This window comes from Pelobates fuscus, chromosome 12 (assembly GCF_036172605.1).
Source record: "Pelobates fuscus isolate aPelFus1 chromosome 12, aPelFus1.pri, whole genome shotgun sequence".
In the NCBI taxonomy this organism is placed as follows: domain Eukaryota; kingdom Metazoa; phylum Chordata; class Amphibia; order Anura; family Pelobatidae; genus Pelobates; species Pelobates fuscus.
In genome coordinates this window covers 82,825,126-82,844,158 of record NC_086328.1, presented here as the reverse complement: position 1 = coordinate 82,844,158, position 19,033 = coordinate 82,825,126, and the positions used below count along the sequence as shown (strand labels likewise).

The 19,033-nt window shown below is 38.6% G+C and overlaps 1 protein-coding gene across 1 annotated transcript in view; it reads left to right on the top strand.

The window, feature by feature from the left end:
- Positions 1-19,033, top strand: part of LOC134579199 (ribosomal protein S6 kinase alpha-5-like) — a 47,435-nt gene that overhangs the window by 13,647 nt on the left and 14,755 nt on the right. The window contains exons 2-13 of the mRNA XM_063438407.1: positions 9,843-9,914; positions 10,078-10,296; positions 12,378-12,493; positions 12,616-12,723; positions 15,103-15,183; positions 15,291-15,394; positions 15,593-15,737; positions 16,183-16,344; positions 16,503-16,622; positions 16,726-16,859; positions 17,788-17,881; positions 18,552-18,722. Of these exons, the coding sequence (XP_063294477.1) occupies positions 9,843-9,914; positions 10,078-10,296; positions 12,378-12,493; positions 12,616-12,723; positions 15,103-15,183; positions 15,291-15,394; positions 15,593-15,737; positions 16,183-16,344; positions 16,503-16,622; positions 16,726-16,859; positions 17,788-17,881; positions 18,552-18,722 (1,526 nt within the window). The remainder of the gene's footprint in view (positions 1-9,842; positions 9,915-10,077; positions 10,297-12,377; positions 12,494-12,615; positions 12,724-15,102; positions 15,184-15,290; positions 15,395-15,592; positions 15,738-16,182; positions 16,345-16,502; positions 16,623-16,725; positions 16,860-17,787; positions 17,882-18,551; positions 18,723-19,033) is intronic.

Genomic DNA, 19,033 nt, shown 5'->3' with positions numbered 1-19,033 from the left:
TCCAATAAATCTGCCCACTTGATTGAACTTGAGTGCCTGGACCATCATTACTTTCTTGCAGATATCAGTAATGATGTCAGCACCCGGAATCCCTCTGAGTTAGGGTTAGTATAGGATAAAGGTTAAAGCTTGGTTATGGTGAATGGTGTTTTAGGGTAAGGGATAGTGTTGGAGTAAGGTTAATGGTTCGAGTTGGTGTAAGCAGAGGATTAGGTAATAACTAAAGTTTGCAGAAAACATGATGCCATGGGGAAAAAAATCAGGATTTTTCCTGTTGTGTTTCTCAGGAAAATTTGAGAAAAAAGCTCTTGCAAATTTTTTTTTTTTTTTTTTAACATTGGAAACATAAAATGCAGTTCTCATAAAAGCATTATGCTTAAATATATATAAATATATATAAAAGTACAGTTTATTCAGTAAAAAATAAATTTGCTTTTTAAAAACATTTTTGTTACAATTGGAACTACAAGATTTGCATATGTGAAGAACACGTGAACTAAAAGGAATCTCTTTTGCCAGTACATGAGAACATTCAACCCCCAATAGGAGGTCCCATTGGGAGTTTTGAGGTATGAGACTTAGAGAATGTTTTTAGTTTGGCTACTTTTAATTTGGATTAGAAATTTACTTGGAATTCTCACTTTAGTAAATAACTATGTTAGTATTTCAGTTATATTCCAGGATTTAATAATTTGAGATTTAACAAAACGTGTCATAAGTCTTTCATAAGAGTATTCATTCACCGTTTTTACAAATCATATTGGAGATGTAAATATATAAACATGTTATTTATCATTTTTGAAAGAACATATTCCGTAATCAATTTTTTCCTTTTAATTTAATGCAGGACCCTCCATAGACAGAGCCCTTTTACCTCAGCCAACACTGGTGACCGCTGGGGACTTGACAAAAAGCAACTCTGCCTTTTTGTCAAGTGTAGTAAAATCCTAAGGCAAAATAGTCCGGATGGTGCTTATTTAGGCCCCTAAGCTCTTCTGTTTTGCTGTCTCGTTCCTCTTTCTGTGACATGCACCAAAGATCTGTTAGTCAGGCACTCATGCTGCTGGCATTATGGTGGTTAAAGGGAATCTGTCACGGCAGGCTCATATTATGATAAACTATATATTTAATGGGATTTCAGTTAGAGATTAATTACATATTCAATGTAAAGTTTAGAAATAAAATAAATGCGGACTTACCTATCCTGTTGGACGTGATATATTGGATTTTTTTTTTAAATAGTCCAAATGATCAATGGAAGTAAAAAAAAAGTCACTATTATTTGGGTACATATATACTTGGGCCAGAATTAACCTGTTATATATTGTATATTCCTATCTATTGTGTTTTTAATAGCTCCTGGAACCCTTTCATCTAATGCAAATAAGTGACATTTATTTATCTATTTTCCTATAGAGGATTGGTGACCCTCTTTCCAGTTTTAGAGCTATTAATTCAATATTGTGATTTTTATAGAATTTTATGTACTTCTACTCCCTCTTCCTTTTGGCCTGATTTCTTATTCTTGTGTTTTAACACTTTCTTTGTGTTCTTAACACTCCTATCTGTATTCTGTGCCTTTTACCCTTTTTAGAAATATTAACCCTACGTACAATAGTTTTTCATGCCACCATGTTAATGAAGTAGTCTGGGTGCCTGGTCCAGCTAGGGTTAACCATTTTTTTTAAAATAAACATAGCAGTTTCAGAGAAACTGCTTTGTTTACACTGAGGGTTAATCCAGCCTCTAGAGCCTCTAGTGGCTGTCTCATTGACAGCCGCTAGAGGGCCTGCGTGCTTCTCACTGTGAAAATCACAGTGAGAAGACGCCAGCGTCCATAGGAAAGCATTGTAAATGCTTTCCTATGAGACTGGCTGAATGCGCCCCGCGGCTCCTGCCGTGCATGCGCATTCAGCCGATGACGTCGCTAGGAAGGAGGAGGAAAGCTCCCTGCCCGGCGCTGGAGAAAGGTAACATTTTAACCCCTTCCTCTCTCCAGAGCCCGGCGGGAGTGGGACCCTGAGGGTGGGGGCACCCTCAGGGCACTATAGTGCCAGGAAAAGGAGTGTGTTTTCCTGGCACTATAGTGGTCCTTTAAATGGACAGCCGCCTTACAAATACATTTGTCGGATAATAATTGGTCTTATATTTTTCGAAAAGTTATGATGAATTTGGTTAGCCAGACTAAAAGGGAATCTTTCTATAAACGTGCAACGTGTTGGTATAGAACTCCTGTCTAGGGAAAGATTTATATTATTCAGTGTAATCATTTTCCTGTTCTACTGACGCAATACGTTGTTTATGTTTGTTATTTTATTTGTTATTCTATATATTTTTTGTGTTTATTCTTTTTTATAAACAGTATTAAAAAAATAATATAAATGTGATACTACAAACTAATATGAAATATTTAAAATTTGATGCATTTGTTGTAATATGTTTAAATAAATATTTAAAGTAAAATATAAAAAAAAAAAAAAAAAAAAGTTTAACCATGTCAGACCTATGCCATTAATAATAAGGTAAAATAACTTGCCTAAAGATACTGATTGATAAGTACATGGATGGACACGGTATGTAGAGCATGTGATGGGAAAATGTTTTCAAAACAAAAATAGATGCAGAAACATATGTCTGCATAATTATACTGGAAACTAAAGAAAAAATAACTGTCATGGGAATATATGTAGAAAGAAAACAAACAAACATACCAGGGTAAATGGTGTCTTATTGACATTGATAAAGGAATGCAAAACCATGAACAGATGCCTGATATATGTATATAACGCAACAACAATGAAAGCATATGTGAGATGGAGACTGTATTTTTTTAAATATAGGGTGCCATTTTTACTCCAAAGCTTTTTCCACATTGCAACTAATTGCATTTGGTACTCCTATATAATATAATAATATATTATATTACAATTGAAATACGAACAAGCAGGCAAAGTAATGTGGGGATTGTAGCTCGACTATACTCTTGCCACTTCTGTTACAAGGTAAATTGCACCAAGATCTAAGCATTACAGAATGTCTTATTTAATTAATATTCATATCTATTCTAGCATAACCGTGGATATTATTTTGTGTGCTATATTCCAGTGATTAAATGGAACAAATTTTTACTTTCTCGGAATGCAAGATCGTTCCCAGGGGACAAGGCAAACCATTCATTGCATTTAGGTGGTAATTATGAGGACAATACAGGGGAAAATGAATCCTTTATGTGCTCAGAAACTAAAGCTATTAACTTTAAAAATTACTACTTAGACATAACTTGCCTGTATGTGGAATGCCTTTAAGTATTTTTGATCACAAAGTAACAATTTCCAACATTGTAGGAAACTGTCCCCTCACTACCACATATGCAGTTTATTAACCCCAAGATGGACTGGAAACTCTTACTTTTTTTTTTTTGCTTTTAAATCTGATATATTGAGAACCTATATGTGATGTGGTTCTGGTCAGAGACCACATCCATCAAATGTGGTATGTCAGCAGAATTTTGTCTGAAAAGTCTGTGTTTACATTGAAATGCATGCAGGGACAGGATATAGACTTCAGAACAACTACATTAAGCTTTAGTGGTTTTGGTGATTATAGTGTCCCTTTAAGAATTGTATTTTTGGCGTTGAAAAACCTGGCTCCTAACTTTTTTAGCTTGCGCCTAGATGCCAAGCAAATTTGTCAAGCCCTGCTTTAAATGTTTGGATATTCTGATGAATTTACCACTTGTAATATTTCAAATGGCATGGTCTACAGATTTTCTTTATTAGAATTTATATAAAGCAGGGCTCGACAAATCCCAGACACCAGGACGCCACGGCAACTAGAAATTTCGCCCTGACACCTGCGATTTGCCAGCTCTCTAGTTAGTGTGGCCGCTGAGTGAGCTTTCACGGCGGCCGTCACGGGGAAAATTGGAGGCGGACGGCCAGGGCAGCATGGAGGTGGCCAGCCGCCCTGAGGAGCATGGAGGCGGACGCCCGCCCGCGAGAGCATGGAGAAGGCCGCCTGCCTGTGGGACCATGGAGGCGGATACCCGGCTGCGGGAGAATTGTGGGCGGCGAGTGAGGGAGCAGTACTCTGCCTGCAGCTGCTCTCTGCTCCCCTGCGCTGTCTAATGATGCCGGGAGCCGGAATATGAAGTAATTTCGTCCCGGGCATCATTACAGAGGAATTGTTTGGTGGTGTGTGTATGTGTTGCACTGCTTTTGGTATTGCATGTGAGGCTGCTTATGGGGTTGTGTGCATGTATGTGCATTGTCAGTGGTGTCTTTGTGGGGACTGTGTGTGTTTGTATTATTTGTATGAGGAGGAGGCTTCTTCTGCAGCTCTGTGTATATCTAGAGGTGTGGTTGGATTCCCTGGTTTCCAGGGACCATGTCAACGGTACAGGTACAGGTCAACCAGCAGAAGCTGCGATAGCTGCTGCGGGCTGCTCTACTCCAGTGCGGATTCCCGTTCTCAAATGCTGGGAGGAAGTGATCTTAGATCAATGTGTAACTAGAGGGATATCTCTCACCACCTGCAGTCGCTGTTTGGTTTGCACTAGCAGAAATCCAAAGTCTCACTGGGACTTCTGATAGGCCAGAGCCTGTTTGTCTCTGGCAGCCTTGAGTGCCATGCATGACACATATGCCATAGGTTACTGACCCCTGACCTAGAGCATTCATTCTTTCTACTTGGGCTATCGTTTTATCATAATCTTCCGCATGTACATTGAATGTGGTGTTTTTATATTTTGACCTACAATGTGAAATCCACTGGTCAATTCCCAGCAATAACAAGTTGGAATAAACCGGATTCTATGCAGGAACACTGAAACATACCATGAGTAGTCTGATGCTGTAAGTACAAACATATGTATTGCAACACACACTGCACTGGAGGAACAAACAAGGAGAACCTTACACGTTCCATGCCTAAAGGCACTCATAAATTACAAGCTAGCTCATCTCTTTGAACAGATCCAGTACCATTCTTGCTTTTTTTGCTTTTTTTTTTTTTTTTATAAATTCTTTATTTATGTCATTTTTCAATTTTTGTTTGTCAAGGTAAGAGATTACAGAATAAAGAATAAAGAGTAAGTACTAAGGTTAAAGAGCACATCAATACAGTCAAGTGGTGGCAAAATACATCATGTGGCATTCATACATACACAAAATGATTCTGTATAATAGGAGTTAGAAGGATCCTCAGCATTGGTAACAGTTTGTCGGTGTTCGTAGTTTCAGTGTAGAGCTAGATATTCCTCCCAGATTGTGAGGTAGGTATTGTGGGAGGGGGGGAGGAAGTAGAGGTATAAGCTGTGAGGACCCTCTACTCTTCGTTGTTATTGCAAGCCCATGGGGAGTTATGTGCCCTCGCTAGCTTTTGCGACTAGGCTAGTGTTTAGGATTTAGCGCTCTGATGCCACCTGTATGTGGCAGGGTAAGATGTACATGCCATTGCTGGTAGGGTATGAAGGGGCAGGAAGGTTCTGAGTCTGGGCCATTGTTACTTTTTAAGAGTTAAACAGAATAATACACACGTACCATGTTCTCCACTGTTTCCATTTGTAAAGTTAAAGGGTTACTCGAAGCATCATGACCACTTCAGTGACTTAACATCTTTGTGCTGTCTGGAGTCTGTAGGTGCAGCATTTCAGTAAGAAAAGCTGCACACACAAAGATATAGAAAATTACTGCCAAGGGTATAAATCCACCTCCAGCATTGTCGTCAGCCAGCCCGGAATGAGGGTTACAGGTGGCTAATGTTAAATCTGTGCATATTGGTCGTGTGTTATCAGCATGTGCCGGCAAAACACAACCAATGGTGGCATGGCCATTCCTCTCCATGATTTTCAAGTCTTCCCATAAGCCTGTTCTCTGAGACGCATCTCCCCGTCCAGTGAGGAGGAGTGATGTCACCAGAGGAGGATTAGGCTGAGAACTTGGCTTTCACAATGGATCGCAGGTAAGTTTATTTATTTAACTTTCTTTGGGATGCAGGGAACCATGACAGCAAACGTTAAACCAAGAACAGTGTTTTATTAAACTCTTTATAACCGGATATTAAATTGTTTAAAAGGGATATGTAGTCATATGAATTTAGGAGATTGAAGAGACTGAAGCAAAAACCTGCTGCTATATGTTTGCACAGTTATGGTCCAATCTACGAATAACACAGATATTTGCGTATAATACAATAGATGAAAATAGTCACCACAACCTGTAAATGCAAGACATGAAAAGTAGAGGCTTCTGTAACTCGTTGAACTGTTACTGGAAAAGCCAAGTGGCTTAAAAGAGTTTTTTTCTTTTGTGTTTGTTTATGCATTGCATTTGTGGATTTTTCTTGTATCAATAAATATTTGAAACAAATTATCATGAATTTACTTCGCAAATATTGAGATAGATGTTATATGTAAAATATTGGGGAAATAATTTGGGACATTATTAGGAATGAACTGATTGGTGAACTTATCTTACTTCCCAGCAGTACTGATTTGCTCTCTCATCTCACAAAACAGGGGACAACTGTCTGTTTACCTCTTGCAGCTAACAGACCATCTCTCAGTTAAAGGAAAACTATAGCGTTAGGAATACATGTTTGTATTCCTAACGCTATGGCATTACCCTACCTATTTACCCCTCCTCCCCACCCCCCCACCCCCATGAGGATTTAAAAGGTATGATTTATATATATATCACCCACAGCGCACTGTTCTTGCCATGGCTGCCCCTCCTCCTTGGCTAAGATCATCAGTCCTGATTAACTCAGCCAATCAAATGCTCACATGTAAGGGAAGTATTAGGAGGCTAGCGCACATGCGAGACAAAATGCCATGCTGATCTAATCAAATACTGAGGAGCATATCATTGAATAACTGAATCTAACGCAGTTATTGCAGCTGAAGCGCCTCTAGTGACCAGTAGAGGTTTTTTTTTATTTTTTATTATTATTCTTTATTTTGTTTGTGCACAGGATGAACAAATAGCCGGCGTGCGCCACAACAGCGACATCCGGTAGTATAGGTGAACATTGGTATTACATGTCATGGCATTCGATATACAGGCACATTTTTATAATATTAATATGATCTCTAGTACAGTAGTTCAGGTTCAAGTTTGGTTTTGAATATGTTAGCATAATGCATATGTCAAGGAGAAATAGGTAGAGGAGAGACAAAGGAGGAAAGTATGGCTTGTGCAGAGAATGTACACATAAGATTATTCTGATATGCCTCTGCTAGGCTGATTGACGTGGTGGTGTTACATTTCGCTTGTCTGCCTATGCGGTAGCACATTTCTATGGTTGTATAGGCTTAATCAGTCAGCAGCTACCGACTCTATGTACCCATGTAGACTATGGTTGCTAAATAGGGGTCAGTTGGCAAATTGATATCATAGAGGCATCTAAAACAACATACGTGGGCAACAGGCCTAAAACAAACATAAAAACATTAGATATGCCCTGGGGACCTGTTGGCTATCAGAGGAAAACATGCTTATAGTGTGGGGACACCCCGCGATCCCCCAGTAGAGGGGTTTTTAACCCTGCATTGAAAACATTGCTGCTTCTGCAATATGGAATTGTTTTACATTGCAGGGTAAAAATGACAGGGGAAATGCACCAAGACCACTTCTTTCAAAGACGTGGTCTGTGTGCTTTAGATATTTAAGATCTTTATAGTTATTTGATCAGGACGAACCCTGTGCCATCTTTTACTATTGTAGCCCATCCACCTCAAGGTGGTACATTCCGAGATCCTCTTCTGCATAGCTTTGTTGTAAGCCTATTGTGAGGAAGAATCCCAGAAGGTCTTTAGTTTTGGAATTACTTCAACCACTGCATCTACCAACAGTCATACCTATACCTAATTTCTTCCCTATTACTCCAATCATAGTGGTTGTGATCTAGGAGTTCCCTGGTAGTGTGGGAAACCGTATAGCTATGGTTTGCCCTCTTTACCTGGGTCTTTACCGGGCTCCAATGTTCACTGGTTGTCCGATGACAAACTTCTGCAGAGCTGTGGAAGACCCCTCTAGGCCACTAACTGTCATTCTGTGCAATGAAATGTGCCCAAAACTCTTGTTTCGGACTGGCTGTTGACACTCCAATGATGCTGCCGGAGTTGGAGTTACATAGTGAAAACGCTGCACCTGCAGACTCTAGGCACCATGACCACTTTAAATCACTAATGCGTTCATGGTGCTTGGAGTAACCCTTTAATGTTGGATTTGAACAAATGATATGATTGCTCATTAGGGTGAAGGAGAATGATTTTGTTTGTTTTGGGGATTCACAATTAGAAGTCACTTCAAGTTGGGTGTTTTTCTTCTTTTGGTTCAACACCACAAAATAGGGATGTGTGAAAGCTTGATGAATAACGAAAGTTTCTTTCAAGCTATATTACCAACAGGAAATAAAGACTTTCCTTACACAAGAAGCATTATGCAATCGAAGCACCATAACCACTACGGCTCACAGGTTTTTTGTTTTTTTTATGTTGCATTCAGTCTTTTTAAATACTCTCTCTGTTTTCTGTCAAACCTTTTTTGAGCTGTTGGATGAAAAATGAGGATACCCAAACCTGGGCCCTCACCTTCAGAAAAATTCAGATTTTAACGTATGCATAGTCTGTTTAACCCCTTAAGGACCAAGCTTCTGGAATAAAAGGGAATCATGACATGTCACACATGTCATGTGTCCTTAAGGGGTTATAGTGGTCAACTCTTGGAGGACAATTAAAAAATCAACACAGTAAAGGAAGAGACTATATTTAAAAGAAGAAAAACTACCACAACAAGAGGACATAGTCTTAAATTAGAGGGGCAAAGGTTTAAAAATAATATCAGGATATATTACATTACTGAGAGGAGAGTGGATGCATGGAATAGCCTCCCAGCTGAAGTGGTAGAGGTTAACACAGTAAAGTTTAACCCCTTAAGGACACATGACGTGTGTGACATGTCATGATTCCCTTTTATTCCAGAAGTTTGGTCCTTAAGGGGTTAAGCATGCGTGGGATAGGCATAAGGCCATCCTAACTATAAGATAAGGCCAGGGACTAATGAAAGTATTTAGAAATTTGGGCAGACTAGATGGGTCGAATGGTTCTTATCTGCTGTCACATTCTATGTTTCTATGAAAAAGTCAGCAAGAACTGGGCTCCCCTTATTGGGGGAAAATGGTTGTTGTAGGGTTTTACAAATTTTTGTTGCCTTAGGCCCTACTAATGGCTCTGATCCACAACATGTTGTTTATTTCAATAGACTAAATGGTAAAGTATAGAGAGAGTAGGGGGATGCAAAGTGTTGAGCTTTTGTATTGTGAAAAATGTTTACTTTTTGGTGGTGGAAAATGGCTAGAGAATGATTGAATGAAGAATGTTTTAATGGATATTTGTCATGGGCAAAACTACTCCACAAATTCCATCTATAAATTTTGCTAGCATCTTTGCTGACACTCTCAGCCAGTAATTTCCAACTAATTACCAATTGATGGAATTGATATCGCTTATGCAGAAAAACTGTTTGCATCTTAGCAGTGACGTGGCTCCTGGAGATTGATGACACCATAACCACTAGAGCCAGCTACAGTGGTTATGGTTCTTAAAGTGTTCCTCTTAATAATGTAAGCTTATTATCATTCTGACTGGGCCTTGCAAATCCTTTAAAATAAAGACAAAGTTAAATATTCCCTACATCTACTGAATAATAACCTTCACTCAAAGCCACACAAAAACAGCTGTATAGATTGGCAGGTTTCTCAGTTAATATATCCATACAAACCTTGCTTGTGTTTTTAATATATTATATACCTTTTTTTTTTTTTTTTTTTTTACATATCAGCAAATCTGCCTGGCCAAGAAGAAAAAGTTGGAATGGAAGACTTTGAACTGCTGAAAATTTTGGGAACTGGGGGTAAGAAGTGAATCCTGTGCCCTTCCAGTTTAAATATTTACAGTCTCCTTATCTGTCACATTTTATTTAGTCAATCTTTCTTTTACCTTCATCTTTTCCTTATTTCACGTTTCTTTGCTTGTCCTTTTCTCATTCGCTTGTCCATACTTTCACACCATTGCAGCCTATGGCAAGGTATTCCTTGTACGTAAAGTGACAGGGCCAGACGCCAAGCGTCTCTACGCTATGAAGGTTTTACGCAAAGCAGCCCTGGTTCAGAAGGAGAAGACTGCAGAGCACACGAGGACAGAGAGAAGTGTACTGGAACATGTGAGAGAAAGTCCTTTTCTTGTGACTCTTCACTATGCTTTCCAGACAGAGGCTAAACTCCACCTTATACTAGGTGAGTGCACGTTTCGCATTTGTATTAATCTGTGGTATCAAGAATGTTCCTTTTTGTCTAGTACTTTTCCAATGGAGAAACCTAATCATATACATTTTTTTCCTGAGGTCACCAATCTATGGGCAAACTTATTGCCATGACCTATATGTGTCACTGTCATACTGCGTAGTGGGAGAGAGAAACTGCTAGCTCACCTCTATACGGGCCACTTACAGACGTGCATCCGCCTCCGATGTCATATGGAGGGGACAATGAGCCATATGTAGAAAGAACAAGTTTGAAGCAAAATACTAAATGTGAAAAGCTGGGCAAGAACATTCTGCTAGTTACCATGGTGAATTCTTCAGTTAGCAGTTTGCCTCATATTTGTTTGTTGTACACACAGGACCCGGTATGTAATAATTAGCAATTTGCAATCACAACCAAAATGGACTGTATTGCATATCTCCTAATGCAGGGAGTAGGAACCTAAATAATCGTAGAATGCCTGAAAAACAATGCACTTTGTAAAAAGCACAGTTTTCTCCTGAGCTGGATGGGCCGGACTCCTCACTTTCTTTTACACTGATAACTTGGTAATGTACGGTGAGATTATCAGGGTTATTGTGAATTCGCAGTGAATTGGTGCTGGAATCAGGTAAGTGACAGAAGCGTTTTTTAACCCCTACTGCACCAAGTGGGGAGGAGGGCATTATAGGGAGCTATAGTGCCAGGAACTGTTTTCCTGGCACTATAGTTTCCCTTTAAAGGGACACTATAGTCACCAGAACAACTACAGCTTATTTCATTTGTTCTGGTGAGTAGAATCATTACCTTCAGGCTTTTTGCTGTAAACACTGTCTTTTCAGAGAAAATGCAGTGTTTACATTAGAGCCTAGTGATAACTTCACTGGCCACTCCTTCGGTGGCTGTTATAGATCTTTCCTGGGTCATGGCTGCCTAAAATGCATCCAAACATTCACTGTCCCTGATCCGTCTCTTTGTCAGTCTCAGCCAATCCTATGGGGAAGCATTGTGATTGGATCAGGCCACCACTTCGGATTATGTCAGAGGGAGTTCACATGCAGAGGAAGCAGCTTCAGACTTGAATACAAGTCAGATTCTACTATCTGTAGGGAGGCCAAGGGGGCTAGATAGTGGTTTTAACACTATAGGGTCAGGAATACATGGTTGTGTTCCTCACCCTATAGTGCTCTTTTAAGGTCAGAGTAGCTGAACTGAAAGCATTGCTGACTTAGAGAATGTTTCCAGTTCGGCTATTTTTACCTTGAATTGAAATTCACTTTGAATTCTCACTTTAATTAATAACTGACTTTATTACCACTACTATTCTAAATATTTCACTTTGCCATCCTGCAAAGAGAGGGACATATTCATTGTACTTTTCTCTATCCCTCACTGTACTATCATGCACAAGAAGAGACAGGTTCTTTGTGCGTTTCTGTATGTTTCATTTGCTGTCTTGCACAAAGAGGGACCAATTTGTTGTGCTTTTCTATGTGACATTTTGCTATCTTGCCTTTCTAGTTCTGTTCTGAAACAGGCTCTATTTTTCCAATTGTGTCATTATTTTTCGCTTTGGCAAAATTACGATGCATTATAACTCATATAATAACAAAACCACCATGCGAATGTATCCAAAATAGCAAATGGTGGTGAGAGCACACTTAAAAAACAATGTATGTGACACAACACACACATGCAATTTTACCATAAACTGGATACAATTGCCTAAAATACAAAAGAGTAATAGACCACAGTGAAATATGTATACATTAAATAATACAATAAATGAACAAACACATATTGGTCTCACTCACATATTGCTGAGCCACTTAATAGTAGGCGCAGTAACCTTTTGTATAGATGTTGCTGATATCAAGCAGATGGAATATTCCCATGGATACTGGACCTTTCTCATTCAGTTTGCCATAAAAGAGAAGTAAAAGTAATAAAAAGTAACCAGAAAATAATTTATTGAACAAAATAATCATAAAGGCTTTAAAAGTACACATGTATGTCTAAAGTGGACTTACTGGGATGGAGTTAATTTTTCTTATGTTGTCCTTGTGCCCACTCAGATTATGTTAGTGGTGGGGAGCTTTTCACTCACCTCTACCAGAGGGACAACTTCTCAGAAGATGCTGTGCGGTTTTATTCAGGAGAAGTTATTCTGGCATTGGAGCACCTGCACAAGGTGAGAACGCCCTACATCCTGCCAGGGCATTCCGACCCGCAGCTCACTTCTCAGCTACATTGTGTTCTTTGAATCTGGCATATTGGCTAAGGCTCTTCTGACTGCGCACCTCTCATCTCCAGCTAGGCATTGTATACCGTGACATCAAACTGGAGAATATCTTATTGGACAGTGAAGGCCACGTGGTGTTGACGGACTTCGGCCTTAGTAAGGAGTTCTTAGATGAAGAGGTAAGAGAGCGAATGTGAAAGAAACTCAAAAAAGGTTTAGATTGTTATACTTTAATGATGTTCACATGTTTAAGGGAGATAGGTAATCTTAAGATAGGTATATAGATTTGTATTACACTAGTGAAATCCACAGATAATGTATACATTAAAATATTTTAGCTTAAAGCTAGATTGTGAGTCCTACAGGATGGGCACTGCTATGGGTGAGAGCAGTTGAGTATCTCTTTAACAGTTTTAATTTTTTTATGTATTAGTTCAGGAAAATAGTTCAGGAATCATTTGGGAATTGAGGGATTCGTGTGCCATTTGAGGCACTTTTAAATAAAGTAGTCAATTCAGAGTTGTTTGATACATTACAGTGAATATTAAATTGCCCTATCTACAAAAGTATGATAGTGACTAACCCTGTGATGTAATGTTTTATTTTGATAGATAAACTCTATTACATTTGAAAACAAACACAAACCACTTACAGTCTGTATAAGGGGAGAGTAAAACTGTTTGTTTTTGCGGTAGATGGATGGATTGTCAGTAAATAATATATACATTTATTTTATATACCTTTTGACTGTAATGTTAGATATTATACTGTTAATTGTCAGCAGGGGTTAAATGGCTATGAGTCTTAGGATTCTAGGGATACCCATGCCTCGACCCAAACATGATGCGATTGTTGGTCCATACGCCTTAACAATGTTGTTTTTCTAACATTTACATCAGCAAACTATCCAAATATTACACAGATTTTAAACAAACTTTTTTGTTATGGATTGCTTGCATCTTTCCTCCTATCTGATGGGAATCATGAAGCCAATACACCCCAGTTTCCAATTGGCCAATGTTTTTATTTAATGTATCATAAATTAAAATGAAGATAATGCATTAAAGATGCAAAATATTGTCTCTGCATCTTCCCGAATGAGCTTAGCAGGGATGGGTTCCACCATTCAGGAGCCTTATTATGGCCTATGACGATCTTATCAGTAAAACAGTAAAACCCCCGGCTAGCAGAGGTTTATAAGAAGTATGAAAACAACAGTACAGCAGTCCTTTAATTAAATTATATATAAACTATTTAGTAATGTAGGAGTGTGGAATTGTTTATTTTTTCTCACTGTTTTAATAATTTTGGCTTGATTATTCACTTTATATGTACTCAAATCCACTGCAGTTAAAATAAATAACTAAATGTATCTGCATGGAAGGTGGGTGCATGGTGGCTGTTACCTTTACACTCATGCAAAGATATTACAATGCTTTAAATGACCCTTAAAGCCACCCTTAATTTGTATTCAATTACACAGAGCGATTCGCTACCGTTTCAGACAGTGTACGTGCCTCTCCCTTTAAGCTGTCATTCAGAATCTATAATACTATAAGTAACTGCCCTTTATTGCCTGGCTCCTCTGAATATTGGATCTTCTCAAAATGTTATCACATTCTCTAGCTTGTTTCGTGAAGTAAACAAAAGACAATCTGCTGCCTTCTGCCAAATGGTTACTTTATTAAGATACTTTTATAGAGTAACTACATTCTATGCGGTGCGTAGGCTAGATTTAGAGTAATCTGTTCACTATACATCCTGGTATTTCCATTAACAAATATTAACTAACGTACATGGTATGGTGTGAATCTTGGACAAAAATTAGGTGACTCAACGTTAAGGCTCTATTGAATTCCAGTGCAATCCCAGATACTGATGTTTTCACATGCTGAGTGGTGAAATGCAAGAAGCCCAGCTGTTTAAAGACAGCTGCTTGTTATTACAATTGATCTAAATCTAGTGCCAAGTCAGAGAAAAGCAGAGTGAGCAAACTTTGCATAGGTATAGTAATTACGCTTCCCTTTTCACACATCTATTCTGCTGATCCAAAATAGGTCAAAAATAATCAAAAATGTTAGGTGATTTCAAATTAAAATTATGGCAAAAAAAAATCATCTTTACTGCAAAAAGATTTCTTCTTGGACAAACAAGACGTTACCCCACATATTAGCAATTGTATGAAATAATAATAAAAATTCTAAACACATATTTTATGCCTTGTCTTACGGTACTACTGAATTTATATTGGTGACGTCAGTTGTGTGTATGTATCTGCTGTTTTTAATAAGTCACATACGGATAGATGGGAATTTCATCAATAAGAAAATAATTGTAGATTTTGTTGATATGAAATGTAATCATAATAATAAAACGTTCTTATCCTTTCTATCCCACTTCTCATCCACCGATCCCGTGTACTACACTTTTTTTCTTTCTCTTTGTTTTACCCTTTAGAATCGTATTACTTGTCAATTCTTCTAATTTTTTTTCTGTCTGTCTCTCATCTTCAATATCTCTCTTTTTTTTCCCCACTTGTTCCATTTGTCTGTTTATAGATCGAGCGCACCTATTCATTTTGTGGAACTATTGAATACATGGCACCAGAAATAATTCGAGGACAGGGTGGTCATGGCAAGGTGAGGAGTTTTGAAGTAAAAAAGACTGATCTAAACCAGAAGCTACATTGCAAGGTGTCTTTTATTTGAGTCTGTTATTTTCATTTTTTTTTCCTTCACATCACCAGTCTGTAGACTGGTGGAGTTTGGGGATCCTAATCTACGAACTGTTGACAGGAGCTTCTCCATTTACCCTGGAGGGAGAAAAGAACACACAGAGTGAGGTGTCAAGGTATGAAATCCTCAGTTTATTTAAAGAGCGTACAAAAGCAATGTGATCAATAACTCATGCAGAAGATTACATAAGGGTTGAAGTAGAAGAAAACAATTAGAGCAACTGTTGAGCAGAAGTGTGTTGGTTATAATATCTTGAAAAAAAATATTAGAGAAAAATAGAAAATATAGAAGTGAACATTATTTTTACCCATAGGCGAATTCTCAAGATGGACCCATCATATCCATCGTCTTTGAGTTTTGAGGCACGAGACCTTCTTCACAGACTTCTCCGGAAGGATCCAAAAAAACGCCTAGGGGCCACTGGTGCCTCCCATATAAAAGAACATCCCTTTTACAAAGTGAGGATCGATAACTTTGTTTTTTGTATGTGTAGATACTGTTTTCCAAAGTATAGCCTAATTATATGAGGTGCGGCAGACTGTTCTTCTGAATGTTATGGACCCTCTGCATTGAATAGGCAACACAAGGGCAGCAAATTATATACAAAACAAATTAAATGCTGTTTAATTCCCCTTTCAAAGCTATTTTTAACCACCTGTTTTGATGAGGCTTGGGGTTGGGGTAATGTGAATGGGGTCTCTAAAACCGTAGAGTATTTAGTGGGCAAATGCGTGAACCTCTTGGTTAGAGGAGGGCAGAGTTGCATTTAGACTAAAAAGACTAAACTTGCTGCTTTTTCGACATGCATTTTGTACTTGGAGGAGTATTTTCTGTGCTCATTTCACAACAACAAGGCCATTGTTCTTAATGTGCTACATCATTTTCCTTTTTCCTCATCTGCAGGGACTAGATTGGGATGCACTCTCTCATCGCAAGGTCACTCCCCCATTTCGACCATCTCTTCGCAACGAAACAGATGTGAGCAATTTCTCAGACGAATTTACTAGCCTTGATCCTGTATATTCGCCAGCTGCTACTCCTCCCTCTGGTGCCCGCATCTTTCAGGTGTGTACCCTACTGTACAACATTTGGATCATATTTCAGTCCACTGTAACAGGAAGCTCCTTTTCTGTCTTCTTTATTTGTAGATACCCTTCTGTTTTTTATGTGCATCATATCCGTTGAACAGATCTAACTAATGTGCCTTTCTTTCTTCTGCTCAGGGCTACTCCTTTGTAGCTCCTTCTGTCTTGTTTAGTGTGAACGCAGTTATGACCGATATGCCTGCACCTTCTGTGGACAAGCCTGGGAGTCCTACATTAGCTCTGAGTGCTGCCATGAAGGTAATAAGACTGTACTCTGTCCTTTCACAACAAACCTACGTAAACAATTAGCAACATTTTCTCTGTGTTATTAACCTCCGTCTAATTACTGGGACAACCCCAGGATTCCCCATTCTTCCAGCAGTACGAGATGGATCTTCAAGAGGTAGTTTTGGGATCTGGCAGTTTCTCTGTCTGCAGAAAGTGTCGCCATCGACAGACCAAGAAAGAATATGCTGTGAAAATCCTGAGCAAAAGGTTTACTCTAGTTATTTTCATTTATATTGTACACAGCACATTTTCATTACACAACCAAAATCATTCCTGTCTCCTTCAACAGCAACCACTGAAGCTGGTCGTTGAGAATCCTTGTACTCTGCTATGCATCTCCTCTTTATTACTGCAGCCTTCCATTTGCATGTTTACACAGTGTGCACTGGTGTAGTAGGAGATTGGGGGACAAACCCTCCCCCCCCCCAGAAAATCTGGTGTAACTTTTAAGTTCATATGTTTCAGTAAGAAAAAAATTAACAAAGCAATAAAAAAGCGAGAATTATTATCCCATTCTACTAATAGACTCCCCAGTGATAATATATTATATTGCCTATAGAACACAGTATGGTTTAATGTACGTGTCTCAGTGGGGCTGGGGTAATTATGAAAGGCTGTCCCCACCACAGATTTTCCCACACCAAAGCTTTACAATGTAAAACTACTGTTCAACCTATCGTTCCTGTAAGTTTTCTTGTAATTGTCCTATTTATACTTAAATCCCCCGTCTAATAATATTGTAAAGCGCTATGGAATCTGTTGGCGCCATATAAATGTCAATAATAATAATAATAATACTGTATGTGCTTTCAAGGGAACTTTGCTTTCTGATTTCTCAATTCTCATTCTTTATCAAATATTATTCACACATTTTGTTTCATAGGTCAGTCTTTTTACACTGCCTGCCTTCACATTTCTGTATATCTTATCCCTCTTATGACGTACGTCAATATGCCTCACTGCACTCAATTTGTTCTGTCACATTATGTTTTTTTTATTATATGCCCATATTGGATTTTTATTCCAGGCACACTAATAGAATTGACCCGTATGCATTATTGCCTTCTGTTTACTCATTATGCCCCAAATAGCTTGTCAACTGATCTGTTTGTTCCTCCCCTTTTTTTTTTAACAGGATGGAGGTGAACACACAGCGGGAGGTAGCTGCTTTAAAGTTGTGTCAGGGACACCCCAACATTGTAATTCTGCATGAAGTTCTTCAGGACCAGGTGTGAAAATCAAATCCCTTAATTACCTATTTGTGACTTGTACTGCAAAGCTTCAACAGAAGCTCTCCAACTAGGCACCAAAGACCAAGCGTGCTGTTCTTTATAATGCACTGTATTTAACACCATAACAAGCATGCTGCACTCAAACAAGAAAATAAAATAAAATATGAGGGCCTCCGAGAAGAGGATAAAACTAAGCATACAATGGTTTAATAACTGCTGGCATACTGACTGCTACCCAGGCCACCTGTCCGCTACAGGCAGAGCGCGATAAAATTAGGAAACAACTGAAGGTTTAAATTAAAATTTAATTCTAACAGCAGAATAACAAGGTTTGTTTTCCTTGGGGTCTGAAGTATGATACATGAAGGTAGGATTCTTAATTCTGATACTCACCACTAAAGACATCAGTGCAATAGTCAACTCTACCATGCCTTGAGCCTAGTGAGAAGTAATGCCTGGCTCTGCTTTATAAAGATTATTGAGCTCTGGGGCTTCCATTTATTCCATTGTGTTCTTTGTTGTCTTTTAGAATACCAAGTGGACTCTTTATGGCATATTTATGAGCTTTTGTTTTTATTTTTTATTATTATTTTTTTTTTTAGCGATTGGTCATTCGGTCTTTTGTTCTAATATTTCAATAAAATCAAATTTTCCTGATTCTTGACAGTATCACTCCTATCTCATAATGGAACTTCTTACTGGTGGAGAACTGCTCGAGCGCATAAAAAAACAGTCCCGTTTCAGCGAAGTGGAAGCTAGCAGTCTTATGCGAAGTCTGGTGAGCGCTGTTTCTCACATGCATGAGGCTGGAGTGGTGCACAGAGACCTCAAACCAGAGGTAAGGGTAGGAAATAAAAAGGTGCATACAGTGATTGACATTAGGGGGCGTTAAGTGCGTTAGATAAGTTAGTTGTGTAGTATGTGTTTCTATAGTGTCGTGGATTCTCTTCCCTGCACCCTTAGTTTTTTAAACAACCGCAAAAAAAAAAGCCTGTAATCTTACTTTACTTTACATTACTGAGACAGTATCCACTCATCAGCCACTTCACTTCTTCTGAAATTATTCAAACTGATTAAGTCAGTCCTGTCCTATGCATTTGGGGCCCACAGTACATGTGCAACAAATGCTATGCTGTCCCAGTTTGATGC